We start from the raw sequence: 17,723 nt of genomic DNA, 5'->3' as shown, positions 1-17,723 counted from the left end.
GTAGAGCGGCTGCTGGGCGGCGGGCGCGGGGGGGGCCTTGGGGTCGGGCGGCAGCCAGGAGGGCAGCGGGCGGCCCTTGTCGCCGTAGTAGTTGCGCAGCACGCGGCACACGTGCGTGTCGTCTTCGGTGTCGCCGTCGTTTTCGGACGCGAGCAGCGTGGAGCGCAGCGACGAGATTTGCGACGTGGTCCTCGTGAGGATGTTGGAGTACCAGGATGTCATGTTTTTTTGAGGAGAGGATGAATGAATGGACGACACTGGATGGATGATCTTGGTGGATGTTGTTTTTGAGGGACGGGCGGTTTCAACGGATCGACTGGACTTTTGTGCTTTGTAAAGATTCGCTTGCTGGACGGGACGATGGGAGGATGGGATGTAGAAGGGAAGAAGGAGGTGCTCGAGTTGCAATGTAGCTTGATGGTGGGGTGTTGCGGTTACAAGTACGGAGAAGTGGGGCTGACGTCGGGGCTTAATTTAGCATGTGCAGGTTCCGCCGTACCTGGCGCTCGGGTTGGGAGGACAAAGAAAGATACTGGTTCAATGTGGGCTCGTGTACGGACTATACGGTGTCTATTTGACCGGTGCAGAGGCACCATGTAGCAAGAGAAAATACATGAGCTTGAGGAAAATAAAAACGCAGTCAATTGACGCCGCAACGCCAGCAATGCCATAATCATCCCGGCAGCCGCAAGTCGGCTGTGACAAAACACCCAATTTTTTGGTTCCCCCCCGATTATGCCCACAACCACTACATTCCTTCACCACGCCAGGTCGTGAGTGAGGGTCAACTTCTCCTTTTCCTGCTTGGCCTTCTTATTGTTCATCTTGACGACGCGGCCGCGCTTGCGCTTAGCCCCGACCTTGTCCTCCTCGGCCTCGCTATCATCCTCTTGCTCATCCTCGTCCTCCTCCTCGCTCTCCAGCCAGTCCTCCAACTCGTCCAGCTCGGCCTCGCTCTCGTCAATATCCGACACATACTGGACCTCCTTGTCGCCATCCTCTGCCTCGCTGTCCACCTCTTCGTCTTCGGCCTCCGAGTCGACGCCCTCGTCCAGGTCCTCGTCCCGCTCGCCCTGGCCGTCCCTCTCCATAGCATTGAGCACCTTCTTCCAGATGTCCTCGGAAACGTTGAGCGGCTGGTCACCGTACGCACCCTGTCGCAGACGCTCAACCAGCTCCCGCTCAATGGTGCGCTCCAGCTTAGCCGCGGCCTCGGCCTTGCGCTCCCTCGCCTCCTCGCGGTGCTTGATCTTGGGCGCCATCTTGGGCACCAGCTTCTCGCCCAGGCGCTCCTCCTCGGCGGCAATCCTCCTCATGCGGATCTGCACCTGCGTCAGCCGTGTGAGGCGCTGCTTGCACTTGTGCAAGAGGAACTTGGGCCAGTAGATGAGCCGCTCGTCAATCTGCTCCAGGGCTTTGGTGTAGTTGTCGGACAGCTTGATCTTCTCCCACATCTTGGACGGCAGGTGCGCGCGCTCGACTGTCTTCATGTACAGGTACAGCGTCTGCTTGGTCGGGTGCTGCCGCACCGTGGCGTACCGCGAATTGGCGAGCGGACATGACTGTCGGTTGCAGAGGCCGGTGACGTTGTATTCATTGCGGCAGAAATTTTGCTTCTTGTCCGTTCTGCTCAGGTATCAGCAACATGCTTCTTTCCCCGCCTTTTGTAGATTTGGGCTAGGGACGAAGACGAGAACATTGGATTGGGCCATGTGCAGCCTCCCCTTGCCAACTCACTTTAATTTGAACGAGCAAAACTGCTGGTTGATAATTTGCCAAATAATCTCATCCGAGGCCATCTTGCCCCCAATGTCCACGACGGCAAAGAAGAATGACAAGAAAAGGACAATCCCAAAGTCCGTCGAGAAAGGTTGTAAAGAAGAGGCGAAAAAACGAGGTCCCCGCCGCCGATTTATTTTGTTCCTGCACCCAAGAAAGTTCGCTTCCAGATTTTTTTTGCCAGATACTGATAGGCCCAAGCCGCTCGGGCCAATCCACCATGTTTGCTCTGGCACGTCTCACCGCCTTCCCGCTTGGCCGCAGCCGGCTGTTGGTCCCAGGGACCTTGTTCGGGTGCGGAACAACGCGGCTCCGCAGAGCCTATGCGAGTCGCTTCCCAGGTGACGACGTCGCGGAGCTACGAGCCGCATCCGCCAACCTCCACGACAACCTCCGACGTCACAAAACCACCACATTTCAACGAGCTTCAACGACTTTGTGCCCCCCTTCCCCTCGGTCTCTCTCCCCGTCCGTCATATTCTGCGATTAATACCACCCCCCACGCGTGGGGACCGACTTTCAGCCATGCCTACCGCCGGCCTCAAAACCATCATCTCCCTCTCCTTCGTGCTCGCCGTCGGGTTCCTGCTCGTCATCCTCTCGTGCGCCCTGTACCAGTCGTACTTCCCGCTCCTCGTGGTCGCCACATACGTTGTTGCCCCTCTGCCCAACTGGATCTGCAGCCGGTGCGCCAACCCCGATGACTTTGTGGAGAGCTCTGGCGCCGCCGTGCTCGACCTGGGACGGTTTCTCACGGGCTTCCTGGTTGTAATGGGAATGGGTACGTTGGCCCCCACCCCTCGGTCTCTGCAACGGCCACACTGCTAATGGATGCAGCTCTTCCTATTGTTCTCGCTCACTCCGACCTCATCCGCGTCGAGGCCATGGTCATGTCGATAGTGGGCGGTTTGTTGATCTACGGAACCATCATCAGCTTCAGCTTGTTCTTCCACGAGGAGCAGGAATTCTAAGCGGACCAGCCATGGCGTCTGCTTATTTCTTTTTTTAATCAAGAAGGGTAGTGACTACAGACTACAGGATTTACAAAGGGCAGACAAGGGAAGGGGAGGAGGGAAACGAGGAGGATACGGTTTGGCGCACGTGTACAATGGATGACTCTTTTGGCAAACTGGGAAAATTGCATTAAAGCGAGGTCTTTCTGGTGATTAGGTATAAGTAATGTCGCTGTATTGATGCCCAGTGTATGATGAAGCGGAGTGTCTTCTAATCGCCACGTGTTCCTGACAACACAATCCTCAATGCCTATATCGCTTGTGCGATAGCCGTCTATCCATGCCTTGTTGAAATAACCGTAGAAAAACTCCGTACTTATGCCTCATCCCTTTTTCCCCCTCTGTTGAAGTATTTCTCCCCCTCGCATCTAATCTATGCAACGTCTGAAAATGTGCCCAGCGGCCCGCACAGCTTTGTAAACATCTCCTCCCGTTCGCCCTCGGGCGTGCTGAGCGTCGTCACTGCGCCGCCAGCACCGATCCGCCAGACCTCGCGGGGTTCAAGCTCGCCAGCTTGCGCGGGGGCCTGCTCGTCGTCCCAGCGAAACATGGTGCGGATCGTGACGCTCCAGTCGCCTTTCCCCTGCACGTCCAGATAGCCAATGACGCCGGAGTAGACGCTGCGCTCGGTGGGCTCGATGGTTTGCAGGATTTCGCAGCTGCGCTTCTTGGGGGCGCCCGTCATGCTGCCCGGCGGCAGGCAGCTCGCCAGGACGTCCATGCCGGTAAAGGGGAACTCGCTGCGGGTTGGATCGGTTCCCGCCTCGAGCTTCTCCGCCGGGAGCTGGCCGTTGACGGCCGTCACCATTTGGAAGACGCTGGCGTACTCCTCCACCCGAAGCAGGTCGGGTACGGTTACGCTCTGTGCGCCGCACACGCCATACAAATCGTGCCGTACAAGGTCGACAATCATGAGATTCTCTGCCTCCTCCTTGGGCACGTGGAGAATCTCTTCGGCTTGTGCCAATGTCGATACCGCAGACGACTTGCGGACCGTCCCCTTCATCGGCCGCATGGAGCATAGGCCCTTGGGGTCGTGCATGAGGAATCGCTCTGGAGAGCTGCTGATGATGGTCGCCCCGCCGAGGCGAGTAAAAGAGCCGAATGGTGCCGGCTGTCGCGCTCTCAGCGCACGGTAGATTTGCCACGGCGTTCCATGCTGACACGCCTCGTCGGCTGCCGGCAGCTTACTGGGTGACTGGTCCCTTGGCGCAGACGATGTTCGCGTGTGGTGCGGCTGATCGTTGCCGTGCGGTCTGGTCATGGTTGTCTGCGCAGTGAGACAGAGTTCGTAGGATTCACCGTCTCTGATGTAGTCCTGGCATTTGCTAACATCGGACTCGTACCCATTCGAGTCCGGGACAGAGACGTGTAAACGGCCCCCTCCCCTGCGTACATGGTCGAGCAGAGCTTCGTTGGAGAGGCGAGACTTGGCATCCGGGCGTCGCCCACGGCCAGGGTGTTGCCACGCGGGAGAGGTCTCGATGGCTTGAACAACATCGTCTATCCACAGGCCGTCGCAGTCTTCGGACGTGAGGGCTTGCACATAAGCAACGCCAGCTTGATGATCAAGCACAACGCTTTTTGAGACCCATGCCATGCAAAGGTCGGGCCGATGGTGCCCGCGCGCCTTGGAAACGGACCCGGGACTCAAGGTACTCAGACCCATCTCATACGTCACAAACCCCATGAAGCCGCCTTTGAATGTCGGCGTATGGCCATCTTCGGACACCTTTCTCCAGCGCCAATACTCCGACATGACGTGCCAGGGGCTCCAGGGATCGACATCCTCTCCAAGGTAGATGCGCTGGGACTTTTCTGGTCGTCCAGACGCCGCGGGCTGCCGGAGAACCAAGTAGCTGTCGCCTACGTGATATTCCAGGCGCAGGGCTTCATCGACACCCAGAGCAATAACGGAGCTCCTCGCCAGAGGATCACCATTGACAGTGCTCGAGGAGTCTAGAATAATCGTATCTTTGTAGCCAAGGCCAAGCACCTCTGCAATATCCGCCGTATCCACACCCCCAGGCAGTTTGATTTGCCGACAAGCATATCCCGGCCGAATACCTCGTCGAGCCAGATCAGACTGCAAGTCGTTCCACCACGGGAAAGCGGACAGCTTGCGTCCAGAATCCAACCCAGGCAGACTGTGGTTGGATGGGTTCAAGCTGTCAACGTAGCCGACACTAGGATTCCGTGGGACCTCCCGTCTCGCCGCTTCATTCCACTTCAGCGCCTGGCGAAACCAGTTGCGTATCACACCCTTCGCCGCAGCATCAGTACACACAGACTCGGGATGGTACTGAACACCCCACAACGGCCTCGTGGTGTGCCGGACCGCCATCAGGATACGCTCCGGGTCGTGCCTGTTTTCGCCGTCGTAGTCTTCCAGAATCCACGCCAGGGGCTGCAGTTCCGGAGCCCGTCTGGACGGCAGCCATCGCGCCGTCGGCCAATCCTGTTCCGGAACGTCGTCCTGTCCGATATCCGCACACAAGCTGTGGTACAAGGTCGCCTTGAAGCGAGGCACCCTGTCAAAGATGTCGGTAGGCGGCACCTGGACATGGTCAATCTCCCGAACCATGCCGTGCAAACCCCTCCGAAGCCGTCGAATGCCACCTCCGAAGTGCTCCACCAGGCTTTGAAACCCCAGGCAGATGCCAAGCACAGGCACGGATTGCTCCCTCGGCAGGTCCCAGAGGAGCTTGAAGGCGCCTACGTCGGCGTCGTGGAGCGGCGAGCCCGGCCCTGGTCCGCAAACGACGGCGTCAAAGTCGGAGAGCCGGTCCAGAAACTGCTGCCTGGTCCAATGGGGCGTGGAGTCGGAGTCGATGGTCCTGAGGTCCATGTGCAGGACGTGGACGGTGGTGTTGCTGCCGAGCGCGTCCTTGACGAGGGACACGATGTTGTTGGTGAAGGAGTCGTAGGCGTCCAGGAACAAGATGCGACGCCCGGCGCCGCTGGTCTTCTCGACACCATGCGCCGGGACTTGCTCCGCTGCCGGCGTGCTCGAGATGACGCCCATCGCACCTTCCGTGATGTCTGATGCGACAGCAGCGTCGGTTCCTGCTGCGGGTTGCAGCTGCCAATGGCAATGGTGGCAACCGATGCCGGGACCAAAAAGAAAGAGAAAAAAAGTCGCTGCTGCTGCTCGGCGTTGCACGACTTTTTTTTTTGTTGGTCAATGGGGAACCTTTAGAAACTTGAAATGTCCCTTCCCACTTGCCACTGGCAACTTGACGAGTCCAGCCGATGGCAGTCTGCGCTGCACGGCTTGAATCGCTTGCAAAGTTTTGTTGGAGCGACACTCGCGCAGCACAATTTCCTGCAACCGGATGGACGGGCTTGGCCGGATGAGAAAGTCAAGACGGAAATGCCGCGCCAACCCGAAGAACCCTGGTGGCTTGTCGCGAGGGAAAAACGCCCGCCCCACTTGGCACCCGGTGACAGCTGTCGTGGAGAATGCATCCATACTCCGTAAAGGGAACTCGACTTGACTCTTGTCAATATGTCCTCGACTTGAGACTGGCCGTGTGTCGAGCATCACTTGGCTTGACCAACGCTGGCGGCGGGACCGGAGGAACATGAAGATAAACAAGAGATGCCTACTACAACAGCAAAAACCCAATATATTTTCAAACATACCTAGGTAGTAACTCCGTATACGCTATACATGGCAATCAAAACACCGCCAAGCCAACCTCCTCACTCAACCTGCCTCTCAATATCATCCCAGCGCCCGATGCGCATAGGATCCAAAACCCGCAGCTTTGCCAGCCACCCTCGCAAGTCCCCAGCCCTGCCGCGACCTTGGTCCAGCCGCCCCAGTGCCAGAGTATACTCCAAAAGCGACTCGTAAATCCACTTGATGTCGTCATAGTCCTCCAGCAGCTCCTTGATCTCGTCAATCTCGCGCCCCAAGTAAGCAGCCTTCTCGTCGGCAGTCAGGTCCGGCACAAAGGTGCCCCCGACGCCGCCGCGGTCGACGATTTGCGCCACCAAAAACCGGTGGTAGTACCACAGGCTCTGGTCCTCGGGCCCGACATTGAGCGCCTCCCTCACGAGGTGCAGCTCCTCGGCGAGCAGCGCGGCCCGCTGCTGGGCGCCGGCCCCCCGCTCTTCAAGTAGCCGCGCCATCAGCTGGCTGCGGTTGTGCCAGGCGGAAAAGTTGGACAGGTCGCGGTGGATGACGCGCGTCGTGTACGAGAACTCGTCCTCGGCCATGCTCCGGCCCTGCAGCTCGGGGCTTTCCAGCCTGCCGACGACGAGCCGCCGGTAGCTCCAGGCGTGAAAGTTGCGCTGGTCCTTGTCCAGCATCTTGGACGTCAGGCCCAGCTCCGTCTGCCATATCTGGCGTGCGGCGGGCGCGGGTAGTCGCAGGATGGCCTGCGACAGCGTCCATTGCCGGAAGTTCCAGATCCAGTAGCACTTGGGGGACTGCATCAGGAGCGGGATGGTGAAGCTGAGTTCGGACTCAAGGACGTCACGGTCCGACGACGCCTGCTGCTCGACATTGTCCGGCGCGGAGTCGCGGGTGTCTGGCGGCTGGTGGCTCGTCGCCGGGGAGAGCAGGCTGGAGAGCAGGCAGCGACGGCGAATGTTCCATATCGTGTAGTACTCGGGGTTGATGCTGAGGAGTTTGCTGGTGAGCTGGAAGAGCTCCGGGGTGTAGGCTGCGGACGCCGCCTTGGCTCGTACCTCGTCTTCCAGGGCGCGGTATTTTCGTATCTTTTCGAGGTCTTGCAGTCGCTGCTCTTCAGTACGCACCCGGAATGTGCGGGCTACGCCATGCTGTAACAATCGCCGGTCGGTGCGTTAGCCATGATGCCACTTGTGTTGTGCTAGGCGTGTGAGAAAAGAAGACTTGGTGGGGATTCGGGGGTCCCTACGCTGGCCATGTCAGAAATGTCTTGATATTCTCAGAGACTCACTCGGCTGCTGCAAATATTGGAGCACGCCGTTGGTATTTGTAGTCGTTTACGAGCTCCTACATTTACGTCGTTGCTTGTGCATGTCTGTGTGGTGCTACTAGGCAGGGTGACGTGATGACATGTGGCCCGTGCGCTGTGTCCCTTTAACCGCATCCCGAAATAGCGTCTACCACATGTGCACCCGTATCGAGTACTAACCGACGCCGGGCAGGTAACCAGGACCACATAAATACAAAGAGAGCGACAATACCGGGAAGCGCCCTCATATTAGTAGCACATTCCCTCAATAACCGCAAAATACTGTCCAAGGCAAAACGATGCGCCCAGTTCCATAAACAGTACTTCGAATCCTACACTCCCATCTGCTACCCTGCATCTATGAAGCCATATTCGTCTACAAAAAAAACCAGGCAACCGTCTCACGCAGTATTGAAGTTATCATGTTTGTATACGGAGCCCCAATAAATAACCAATGCCGATGGGTGTAAAATATTCTATATTGACCACACGCTGATGCATGTCCGTCTCGCCGTGTTACAGTAGCTTTCGCGAATATGGCTTGTGGATATACAGAAATCGCCATGATGGCTTCGCTCATACAGATACAAAGGGGGCCTCTGGACGCAGCCCGGATTCAACGTCATTCCCTATCCCTCACTCTCAAAGTGCAAGGCTGTCGCGCATACCACACCCTCCTTTCCTTAACCCCCAGTGCGGCATCCATCAGCTTTTGGGTATCTGATCGCCGATGCCCCAAATCTCGGCCCTCCTTCAGCCCGTCATCAAGCACTTGCGCCTCTTCCACAGATGCCGCCAATTCAAACTCGCCACGACAAAGCGCCGTCACGCCAATCACGAATTCTGTCACTTGGTGCCCCTTGAGTTCGGGGAGCTGCTGCTGCAAAGCCCCGTTCCAAGCAAACTTCCTGGTATAGTCGAGTGCCACGTTGAGTGGCCGGTGGCATAACGCCGGCATCAACCTGATGAGCGGCAATATGGGTTTGGCTGTCCTGTTCGCGATTTGAACCCTCATCTGCATAAACTCATCCACATACGCGACGTTGTCCGGCGCTCCGTCTATCGATACGGCAATGTCAACCTCGTCGAACTTGATGGCTTCTATCATTCGGGGTGTTAGCCGAATATTGCGCAGTTCCACCACACCATTTCGTTTAGGTACCGATGTCGTCTGCCATGTCGCCTTTAGATTCTCAAGCAGCTTTTCCCGGTACCAAAAGGCCTCGCGGTTCGCGCGCTCCATGTCCGGCGAGATTTTGCTCGTGCTAACGACAAATTGTCTGTTGCGTGATGGATTGAGACTCGGCACTGATCCGTGAGGATCCTCGAGGTATACTCTCTTCATTGGGATGACGACCCTGCTTGTCTTTCCGGGGAGTATACTGTCCCCCACCATCATTCCATCTTCGCCTTCCAACTGGACCGACATCTGGCTTGGCCAAGCATTGCGCAGATCCACGGCTAGTAGGAAATACTTGTCTGGTGAAGCCGTCCTTTCATCGCCACCCACTCTCTTCAACAAAGCCGGTGGGACCTGTCCTTGCACAGAAACGGCATCGATACGAGAAAGCTCGACGCTGGCATTCACTGTGACAGTCAAATCCAGCAATACTTGACGCGTATAAAACTGTTCCGTCACCTCGTCTCGTGGAACACCAAGGCATGTATAGTCCGCTTGGATTGCGGCGTGTGTTAAACCAGGCTTGCCCAGAATTTCAAACTCAAAGGTGGCCTCTCCACCCGGTGGTATATATCGGTTTTGATTGTTTCGCGGGAGCCTTAAAGCCTGTTTCTTCATAAGGACCAACTCGTACTCATAAAGCTCAGCCGGCGTAGCCTCCCGGTTCTCTAGCGCCGCCTGCAACGGACCCTGTGTAGAATCCTTGAACGAAAAGAGCAGAAAGTCCACAGGGGTAGTGGTAGATGTGTTCTGCATCGTGACAGTAAAAACTTGCCTTTCGCCTTCGAGGATCATGACTGATGACTGGGCTAGACTAGTCGACTTGACAACCACTAGCGGCTGAGGCTGAACGACATTTAGATTCAGAACCTTCATTTCTGGTTTCACAGGCGCCGTCCTGCTGCCACCTTCCAGTGTAGGCGGACCCCTGGATTTAATCTTTTCGGCCCGCGATGGCGTCCAATGCCTAGCGAAAATGGGGAATCTGCGTTCTCGACAACCGCGTATTTTGACCACGGCACCCGTAATCTTGATGGAGCCAGAAGCCTTTGGACGGCCTTTCAGTCGTACGAGTTGCGTTCGATAGGGCCCTAGAATCACATTTTCTGGAACTGGTTCAAAGTCAACGCCCTCAGTGTCGAGTCGCATGCTTTCAATGTCTACCTCTACGTCGTATGTATTTTGCAGCGTGACTTTGAACGTGGCCAATTCGCCAGCTACCAGGTTCTCCGCAGCCACTTCGTCGGGTTCCTTCAAAAAAGGATTATAAATGAACGGATTAACGTCTTGCGAAGCTCTCGAGGCGTTCGCGCCGGGGAGCACACTCTTTGCATGAGGAATCGGCGTTCGCGTATTGGGTAATGGCTCTAACGCGATGCCCCGAACGAGGAATTCATCCCAGTACTCGGCTGCCAGGCTTCCCAGGCCAATTCGCTCCGTGAGAGAAGCTGTCCGCACTATATTGGTTACAAGGCGGACCTGTTCGTCTTTATGGATGTGTGGCGCCGCGTCCTCGCGCTTGGGACCGGGAGCGATTCCAGAGCCAGCCGTTCGCATAAGATCGCTGGAGAATTTTAGGACACCGTCAAAATCTGGGAGTGCCTCGGAAAAATTAATGCATGCTCTGAGGATGTTTAGTTTGATTTCAGTGAATCCAAAGAACCGTGTTGATGACTGTATGAGAGCCCTTGCAACGGTTGCACTGTCAGAATCGTCGGCACCGTCGCGCTTCTTGCGCATGTCGAAGCCAACCACACCGTATGATCTGCATAGTAGCTCCAGGAACGGCTCGATGCCGTGCTCGATGTCGCCCTCGCCAAGATCCAGCGCAACTCCCGCCGCGCTGGTTCTGTCACTACCTGGAACCAGGGAGACCAAACCTGCCGCAGGGTGAATACCCGCCTCGGCAGCACCACGAGTACGAGCCTCCACAAGACCGGCAATGAGGACCGATACTAGCTCACGAATCACCATGGCTTTTTTCCGGTGGTACCCTAATACTCCAAGTACATTCGCAATACCACTCAATATTGACGTTCGGTCAGCAGTTGTGAGAAGTTCCGTTCCAGACGACGGAAATGCCTTGAATAACATGTTCACAATCTGCTGTCTTGATGGTGTCACAGTAAACCGAGGAGAGGTTGTTAGAGTCTGAGTCGGCAGTTCACCAGTGACAATAGCGCTGAATGCCTTCTGATCCAACATCCCGCCGCTGAAATGCATCGCTGACTGCAGTTTGCAAAATCGAATGGTGGTCTCAGCCAGAGGTAGGGGTGGCAGGTTTTCACTAGATATTCGAGAAAACAAACCCAAGATTCTATCGAGGAGCTCAGGAAGCAGATTCTGCAGATGGCGTATGTGCTTAGGCTGTGAATGATTGGCGCTGTCTGCTTCTGATTTCAGAACTCCCGATATGCTCGTGGACCTCTCGTGGCTCGGCAAGCAGACGGTTGGTACTTGGAACTCTAGTTTCGACCAGCCCAAGAGTACAAGATTCATGATGATAAGCTCGAGAGCCTTTCCATGCCAAATATGGTCGTTTAATGAGCGAGCAGCTGTTGCGCCTTCTGATAGTTCCCTGAGGGAGTCGCCCCATCGTCCTGCCTGCAAATACATGGATCCGATGAGCACGGACGTGCGCCCTTTGCCGCGCAACCTCCATCGATCATTGGCACCACCAGGCCCAAACCCTTGTACAGACACTCGATCTCGACTGAGATCGCGCGAGCCGTTCACATCAGATCTCTGCGGCTTCTGATCCGGGCTTGATGGCCCGGTGCTAGATCCACTCTGTCCACCGTTAGGACTCATGGGCGTGGTAGATAATCCACTTCGTGGCGGCGTTGACGGGCGTCCGGCCGAATTACTAGGTGATCTCGATGTCGTAGGCGGCATAGATAGTCTTGTCTGTGTCCTATCCGCAACACTCGACGCCGAGCTAGACCGCGACAGTTGCTGGGGCAGCGAAAACTGCGAGTTCCGACGTGACAGTGACGCAGGGCTTCCATCGCCGTTGCCGCCCCATGCATTGCCATTCATGTTTTTAGCCGAATACAATCCTGGAGATTCAATCGTAGACATTGCCTCGAATGATTTCGCCAACGTCGTCATCTCCGCTAATACTAATGACGAGATGTCACACATTACCGTTTTTATAGTCGTTCGCTTTCGCTTGTCCTTGGGTGGAACAAACAGTATCTCTTCTGGCGTATGAACATCCACTCCCTCGGGAGAGATGTAATCAAAGATAACGACTTGGTGTACCAGAACCTTGGGATAATTATCTCTCAACTCCTCCAATTCTTGATACAAGGCGTGTACATTTCTCTCAACCGTTGTCGCTGCCCTATTCGCCGAATACCTCTTGCTAAACGTCTTGTCCTGAAGCTCCTCTCCGTCCGCTAGCGCAATAAGTACGAGTGGTTCGCGGTATAAATCGAATGGCGACAAGGCGAGGTGCGACACTGGAGGCACGTGCGTTATAAGATCGTATAGCATTGCGCCGTCGGGATACGCCAATGGAGAAAACATGTCTAATAGGTTAGCACCTGTTACCTCCAAACATGGAAACACGACATGATAGAAGAAAAGAGGGTCGGCAAGTTACAAGATAAGGGGGGAGCAGGTATACTTCGATTTGGCCTCCCATCGGCACTGATGTCTCGAAGGTGAACGACATTTTCGGCCTGTAGTAACTTGACAAACTCGGCAAAACGCTGCGTCTTGATTTTCCCCAAGGGCAGCAAGAGCGCTCTTACCCTCGCAGGAGCGATGGGAAGCAACGGATCCGAGGACATCTCTTATATCCGTACTCTGTGCACCATTGTCAGGGATCGTCTGGCCGCAAAGCGTTTTTTGGTGGTTGAAGGGTCCAGATACTGTCGCAAGAGGGGTTATTATGGCTGGAGGTCTCGGCCCATGCTCCGTTGATTCACTGCAGTCCGTCTATCAGCTCGTTTGGGCGCACGACTGAAGGATTGTGCGTGGGGAAGCTTCGAGCCTGGCCGTGATATGGAGTTGAGGACGGAGGACGGATTACCTGAGCAAGCAGCTGGGCAAGTGACATAAAAGGACAAAGTCGAATGGTCGACTGGTGCGGTGGGACCTGCCAGGGCGTCGAGGAGGTGGGGCGGGGTGAGTCGGAACATTTATACATACAAAGTGTCCCGTATTCTCTACTTTATTATTCACCGTTCTGGTCAGGCAGCTATCCGTACTAAGTACCTGGGCAGCTACACTCACCAAGCACTAACATAGAACCTGGACTGCAAGCGAAAAGGCCCTGTGAACTCGGTGTTACAGCAAGCATTGTCAAGCGCACCAATTCGGGAACCGGTCTGGTGATTACAGTCCAAGTCAATTCATGTACAAGTTGACGCATCAGACCGGAAATCGAACAAACCAAACATCCACCTCTAACCCGCAACATACCAGGTAGAAATGCCTACAGATTTGCCCGCTCCGCTTCCGAGAATACTGTAAACTGCACAAGTCTAAACAAGTACATCCCATGTGCTGACCTATTATTACTTAGTCACCTGCGTCCATCACCGCATTATTCTATTCTACCGAATTTGGGGTATCAATTTCGTATATACAACACAAGCACCATCCGTATCGCCTATCGTGCAATCATGAATCCCTCCGGTGCCATCCCCATGGCGTAACAATCGCAACGCACCCACCCCGTTCTATGTACATCACCTCTTGCTCTTCTCTTCCCTCCCCCTCATTGACTCGGTTGGTTGGACCCTCCCGCTTCTGGGCTCTTGTCCCTGGGCCTTTTGCCTTTCTTCGCTTCTTCTGTAAGTTCACTTTCGAAAATATCAACAGCCAAACTGGAGTCCACAAAGTCCTCCATTTCCTCCGTGACAGTCTTGAGTTTCTCCTTGACAGCTAGTGCGGCTTCTGAGCCAACAATATGTCTCGATGGGGGGTTTTCGTGGCCACCGATAGCTGTGAGCGCATGAACAGTTTCGTTGACGAGCGCGTCCGCCGCCTGAGGTGTAAGCCTTGGATAGCGGTCAAAAATTCCGCCGCGACCCGGTTCTGGTTCCAACGACGTGCTACCCGGCGTGGATGGTGTAGCCCCAGACTCTTCCAGGGGCTCTGGCACGGCGGTGTCGGGATCTGAATTCAGAACATTGCTGAGCATATCTCGTACGTTTGGCGCCGCGGGATACGCATCAACATAGGCCGGAATCTGCGGCGCAAATGTGAGGCGGCCAGTAAGGGATTGAATCTCCATATTCGGTTGCACAACTGTCACCTTGATGTTGAATGGTGCCACCTCGTAGGCTAGAGAGTCACAATATCCCTCGAAGCCCCATGTTGCAGCTGAAAACATGGACAAGCCGGGCGTCCCGAGGTGGCCGCAGGTGCTCGTGAGTGCAATAATGTGCCCTGTATGTTGTTTCCTCAGCTGTGGCAGCGTGGCCTTGATGAAGTTCACCTGCGAGAAAAAGTTGCTTTCGAACTGTTGTCTGGCCAGGCTTTGCGTGTGTGGATTGGTGGAAAGCTCCTCGACCGTGGCCACGACAGCTATGCAATGATGGCTGGTTAGAGTATGCAATTTTTGGCATTAGAAATTTGGATTGCACACATTACACACCTTCAGATCTGCAACAAAGCAAAACGTCTATTCGTCCAAACACTGCGACAGCGTCGGTGACGGCAGAAATACACGAGCTCATATTCCCATCACAGCGGATACCTCGGATGCGGTCCTTCCATCCTTCGCGGTCTTTGCGACTGCTCTTGCATTCAGCTATTAGCTCCCGAAACTCGGCACTGCGTTGCTCATGGTCGATTTCTTGTGGTGGTAGACACGCGACAACATAGTCGCCATGGGACAGCAATTGGCGGATGAGGCGAACGGCCAATGGCGACAACGCCGCAGTCAGAAGCCATGTGCGCGGTGAGTTGTGCGTAGCTGCAGGTCGATTCTCCTCGTCAGCCATAGTATCAGATGCAGGGAGTGCAAGCGAACATGTCGATGCTAATGGACTCCCGACAGCCATCCACAGGCTCACACGTAGCAGCAGAATTCGTCTGCGGGTGGGCAATGACGCGCGGGGAGACGGTCAAACGTTAGGTGTAAGATGTGAGTTTGAATTCGTAATGCAAACCAGGTAAAGATAGCGAGGGAAGACATGAAAAAGAAGAAGAAAAAAAATATCGAAACAGCTCAAGCAGGCGGGATTAGGCCAAAGTCAATTGCCAGCCGTTAGATGGCATTGAGTTGCAACTCTGCCGCGCTGCCATCATTGCGGGGAGACCTGGCCACTTAGCATGTCATCGAAGCGATTTGTATGGAATTTGCGCCAAAGCCAGTTGGGCACATCAAGGCTAGCAGCCAGCCCAGCCATTGATCAATAGGGGGCGCTGAGGACAGATTAGCGCTTCGATCTTGCTGGTCCTGTGGCTGAGGCCAAGTCACAAGCGCCTCGGGATAGGCTGTGGTCAATGAATCGGCAATCAAGGCGAAACCGAGAGATGAATGAATCAGGCGAGGAGGGTATAAGCGACTAGGTTTCGGGAGCACAGCGTTGCTTGAACTGAGGCGGAAAAAGAACGTACGGAATAAGGGTGGTGGTATGTAAGTCTGGTGTCGTGTGGAGCCCGGACCTGCAGCTGGAGAGGATGCGGAAGTGGACGTGCTTGGTGTTGTTACTGTCGTGTGTGTGCTGGCTCCATGCCGTCGGGACTGACCATGACCATGGGAGGTAGCGCCTGGCCTGTTGCTGTTGGATGCCATTGCTCGTGTTTTCAATTTTGCCGTGAATGCTGGCCCGATTCGGCGATTCGTGGGCGCTGGGACGAGTGGAAGAGGACGTCGGGCATCCACATAGGTGTGTTTCGACGGGATGGCAAGACTCGATCACGACGGCATTGAGTTAACATTGCACTGCATACATTCCCCGGATCAGATGAAAGGGGAACAGAAGAGCAACGTGTCTGACAGACGGGGTACATGGCGGTAATAAATAGCGGGAGGAAATGACGTGGAGGAGAGGCAAGGAAGGCTTGGAGCATTTGCTCCAGTCCTGTGAAGAGAGAGAGACCAGACATGGGAGTCAGAGCCCTCTTTCTGAATGCGTGGCAGGCATCAATGCGACTGGACACTGGGAAACGACCAGTTGACCAGACTCTCTGATCAGAGATTGGTACCTGGGGGAACCAGGCAAGAGCTCCCAGTCAGGTTTGAAGAGAACAAAAGGGCCCAGGCATGGGCCGACATCGATGTCCCCCCCTCTACTAACTTAGACCGTTGGGACATTTAGCTATTGGCACTTTGACCCTCCTGCCATGTTGCAAAATCCAAGCAATCCAAGCAAAGCAAAATTGAAGCAAAAGATCTTCGCTTTCAAGGGGAGCCAGAGCCCAAAGAAGTCTGGGTAGCCGGTACGAAGTCGACTAAGCGCATAGAATACATGTTGTACTTTGTACATCCCCAAACTGGTCTGGGGGAAGGCGCAACGGAGATACGGACCGGGACTGTGATAGGCAAGATAAGTAAGACGAGGCGACAGGGAAGGAGCGACAGCTGCCGGCCGGCAAGTTAGCAACTGGCAACATTGAACATGATGCCGGCATGGCTGGTGGGACAATTCGGCGTGATCAGTCGATATGTTACGAGCCTCAAACATGAGCCCACGCATGTGAACCAGCTGCATCCTGGACATCTGGAGCCGTGAGTCCTTTTGCCATTGAACCTCAACCCCCCCGGCCAGTCTTCGGTATTGAATCTGATCTAATACCAGGCGGCCCGACTGTCTTCTTAGCCTGACGCGGAACCGCGAATGGACTGTGGCTTCTTCAGTGCTCAGACTCTCGTGCAGATGTCGACTTCACACCAGCCTTGTCTAACAGCATACAATCAAGCCAATTGCTCGACTCCTTCTCTCATCTTGGCATACGTTTAGTGATGTGCGCCCGGGTTGAACTAGACGACTTCAGACCGCTTCCCTTAGTGGCTATCCCAGGAACAAGTGGCTCGGTACGTGTCTCCTCGGCTTTCCATAGACCGGCTTCCTTGACACTGCCAGCAAATTATATGCGTGCTGATATGCTTTTAGCTTTTACGTCCCCCTCTCGTTAAAAATGCAATCCCTCCATCTCTGTCTTCCCTCTCGTTTCATCGTCCACACAAGCTTAGTCAATATCCCCTTGGGTGTGATTGTGTGAACACCTGCCCAGGATGAGACGCCACGATGGTTTGCACGTCGGTGTCTCAAAGGATGTGACCCCAAAAAGTTTCATACCCACCGACTCCATCTAGGGAGTCGTGGGGCCATCAGATAATTCCCGACCAGCCAATGTCTCAATCACTTTTGCCGCAAGGGAACAGCTAGTACTGAGCGGGAAGACGACTGCCAAACACGACAAAACAAGCCTGTTCGGATCTTGCCGTTCGAGAAAGGGGGACAAGAGGTTTGAATGCTGTACGACGAAAAACGCAGTTGGTTTGCACCATGGCTCATGGCTGGTCGGCAAACAAGGTATCTTCATGCATATACATTTGTCTAGTGTCACCCCACGCGTTAGGGCTGCCATGGGCAGTCAGCCCTGCTACAGACACGTCTAGTCTTCTAGACGGATGCTAGACCCATGTCTAGCTAGTGTGCAGGCCTCTTCAATGTTCCATTCTCCTGACTCGGGCCTAACTCCCCGGTGAAACAGCCCCCCGCCCTCGATGGGCTGGTTGCGATGTTCTCGGTAGTCAAGCACGGGAATTCCTGGGCTTGTTCGTGGTAGGGGACTGAATCATTTCTTTATGACGCTTGCGGTCGTTGCTACCCG

At 55.1% G+C, this 17,723-nt stretch overlaps 5 protein-coding genes across 5 annotated transcripts; 1 reads left to right on the top strand and 4 right to left on the bottom strand.

The window, feature by feature from the left end:
- Positions 1–758: 758 nt before the first annotated feature.
- Positions 759–1,799, bottom strand: MAA_06237 (protein MAK16; the record flags this gene model as incomplete). The annotated part of the gene is made up of 2 exons (XM_007824235.2): positions 759–1,626; positions 1,738–1,799. The coding sequence occupies 2 exons, from the start codon at positions 1,797–1,799 to the stop codon at positions 759–761; spliced, it is 930 nt and encodes a 309-aa protein (XP_007822426.2).
- Positions 1,800–2,304: 505 nt separating this feature from the next.
- MAA_06238 (Vacuolar protein sorting 55 superfamily) lies at positions 2,305–2,750 on the top strand (the record flags this gene model as incomplete). Its single annotated transcript, XM_007824236.1, has 2 exons — positions 2,305–2,560; positions 2,617–2,750. 2 exons carry the CDS (start codon positions 2,305–2,307, stop codon positions 2,748–2,750), a joined length of 390 nt encoding a protein of 129 aa, XP_007822427.1.
- Positions 2,751–3,165: 415 nt separating this feature from the next.
- MAA_06239 (para-aminobenzoate synthase PabaA) lies at positions 3,166–5,817 on the bottom strand (the record flags this gene model as incomplete). The annotated part of the gene is made up of 1 exon (XM_007824237.1): positions 3,166–5,817. One exon carries the CDS (start codon positions 5,815–5,817, stop codon positions 3,166–3,168), a length of 2,652 nt encoding a protein of 883 aa, XP_007822428.1.
- Positions 5,818–6,497: 680 nt separating this feature from the next.
- On the bottom strand, positions 6,498–12,718 carry MAA_06240 (cis-Golgi transport protein particle complex subunit; the record flags this gene model as incomplete). The annotated part of the gene is made up of 3 exons (XM_007824238.2): positions 6,498–7,583; positions 8,382–12,454; positions 12,553–12,718. The coding sequence occupies 3 exons, from the start codon at positions 12,716–12,718 to the stop codon at positions 6,498–6,500; spliced, it is 5,325 nt and encodes a 1,774-aa protein (XP_007822429.2).
- Positions 12,719–13,650: 932 nt separating this feature from the next.
- MAA_06241 (short chain dehydrogenase/reductase family protein) lies at positions 13,651–14,881 on the bottom strand (the record flags this gene model as incomplete). Its single annotated transcript, XM_007824239.1, has 2 exons — positions 13,651–14,462; positions 14,533–14,881. The coding sequence occupies 2 exons, from the start codon at positions 14,879–14,881 to the stop codon at positions 13,651–13,653; spliced, it is 1,161 nt and encodes a 386-aa protein (XP_007822430.1).
- Positions 14,882–17,723: the final 2,842 nt, after the last annotated feature.

This window comes from Metarhizium robertsii (genome assembly GCF_000187425.2).
Source record: "Metarhizium robertsii ARSEF 23 chromosome Unknown MAA_Scf_6, whole genome shotgun sequence".
Taxonomy (NCBI): domain Eukaryota; kingdom Fungi; phylum Ascomycota; class Sordariomycetes; order Hypocreales; family Clavicipitaceae; genus Metarhizium; species Metarhizium robertsii.
Note: the sequence above shows the minus strand (reverse complement) of the source record. Positions and strands in the feature narration are given on the sequence as shown.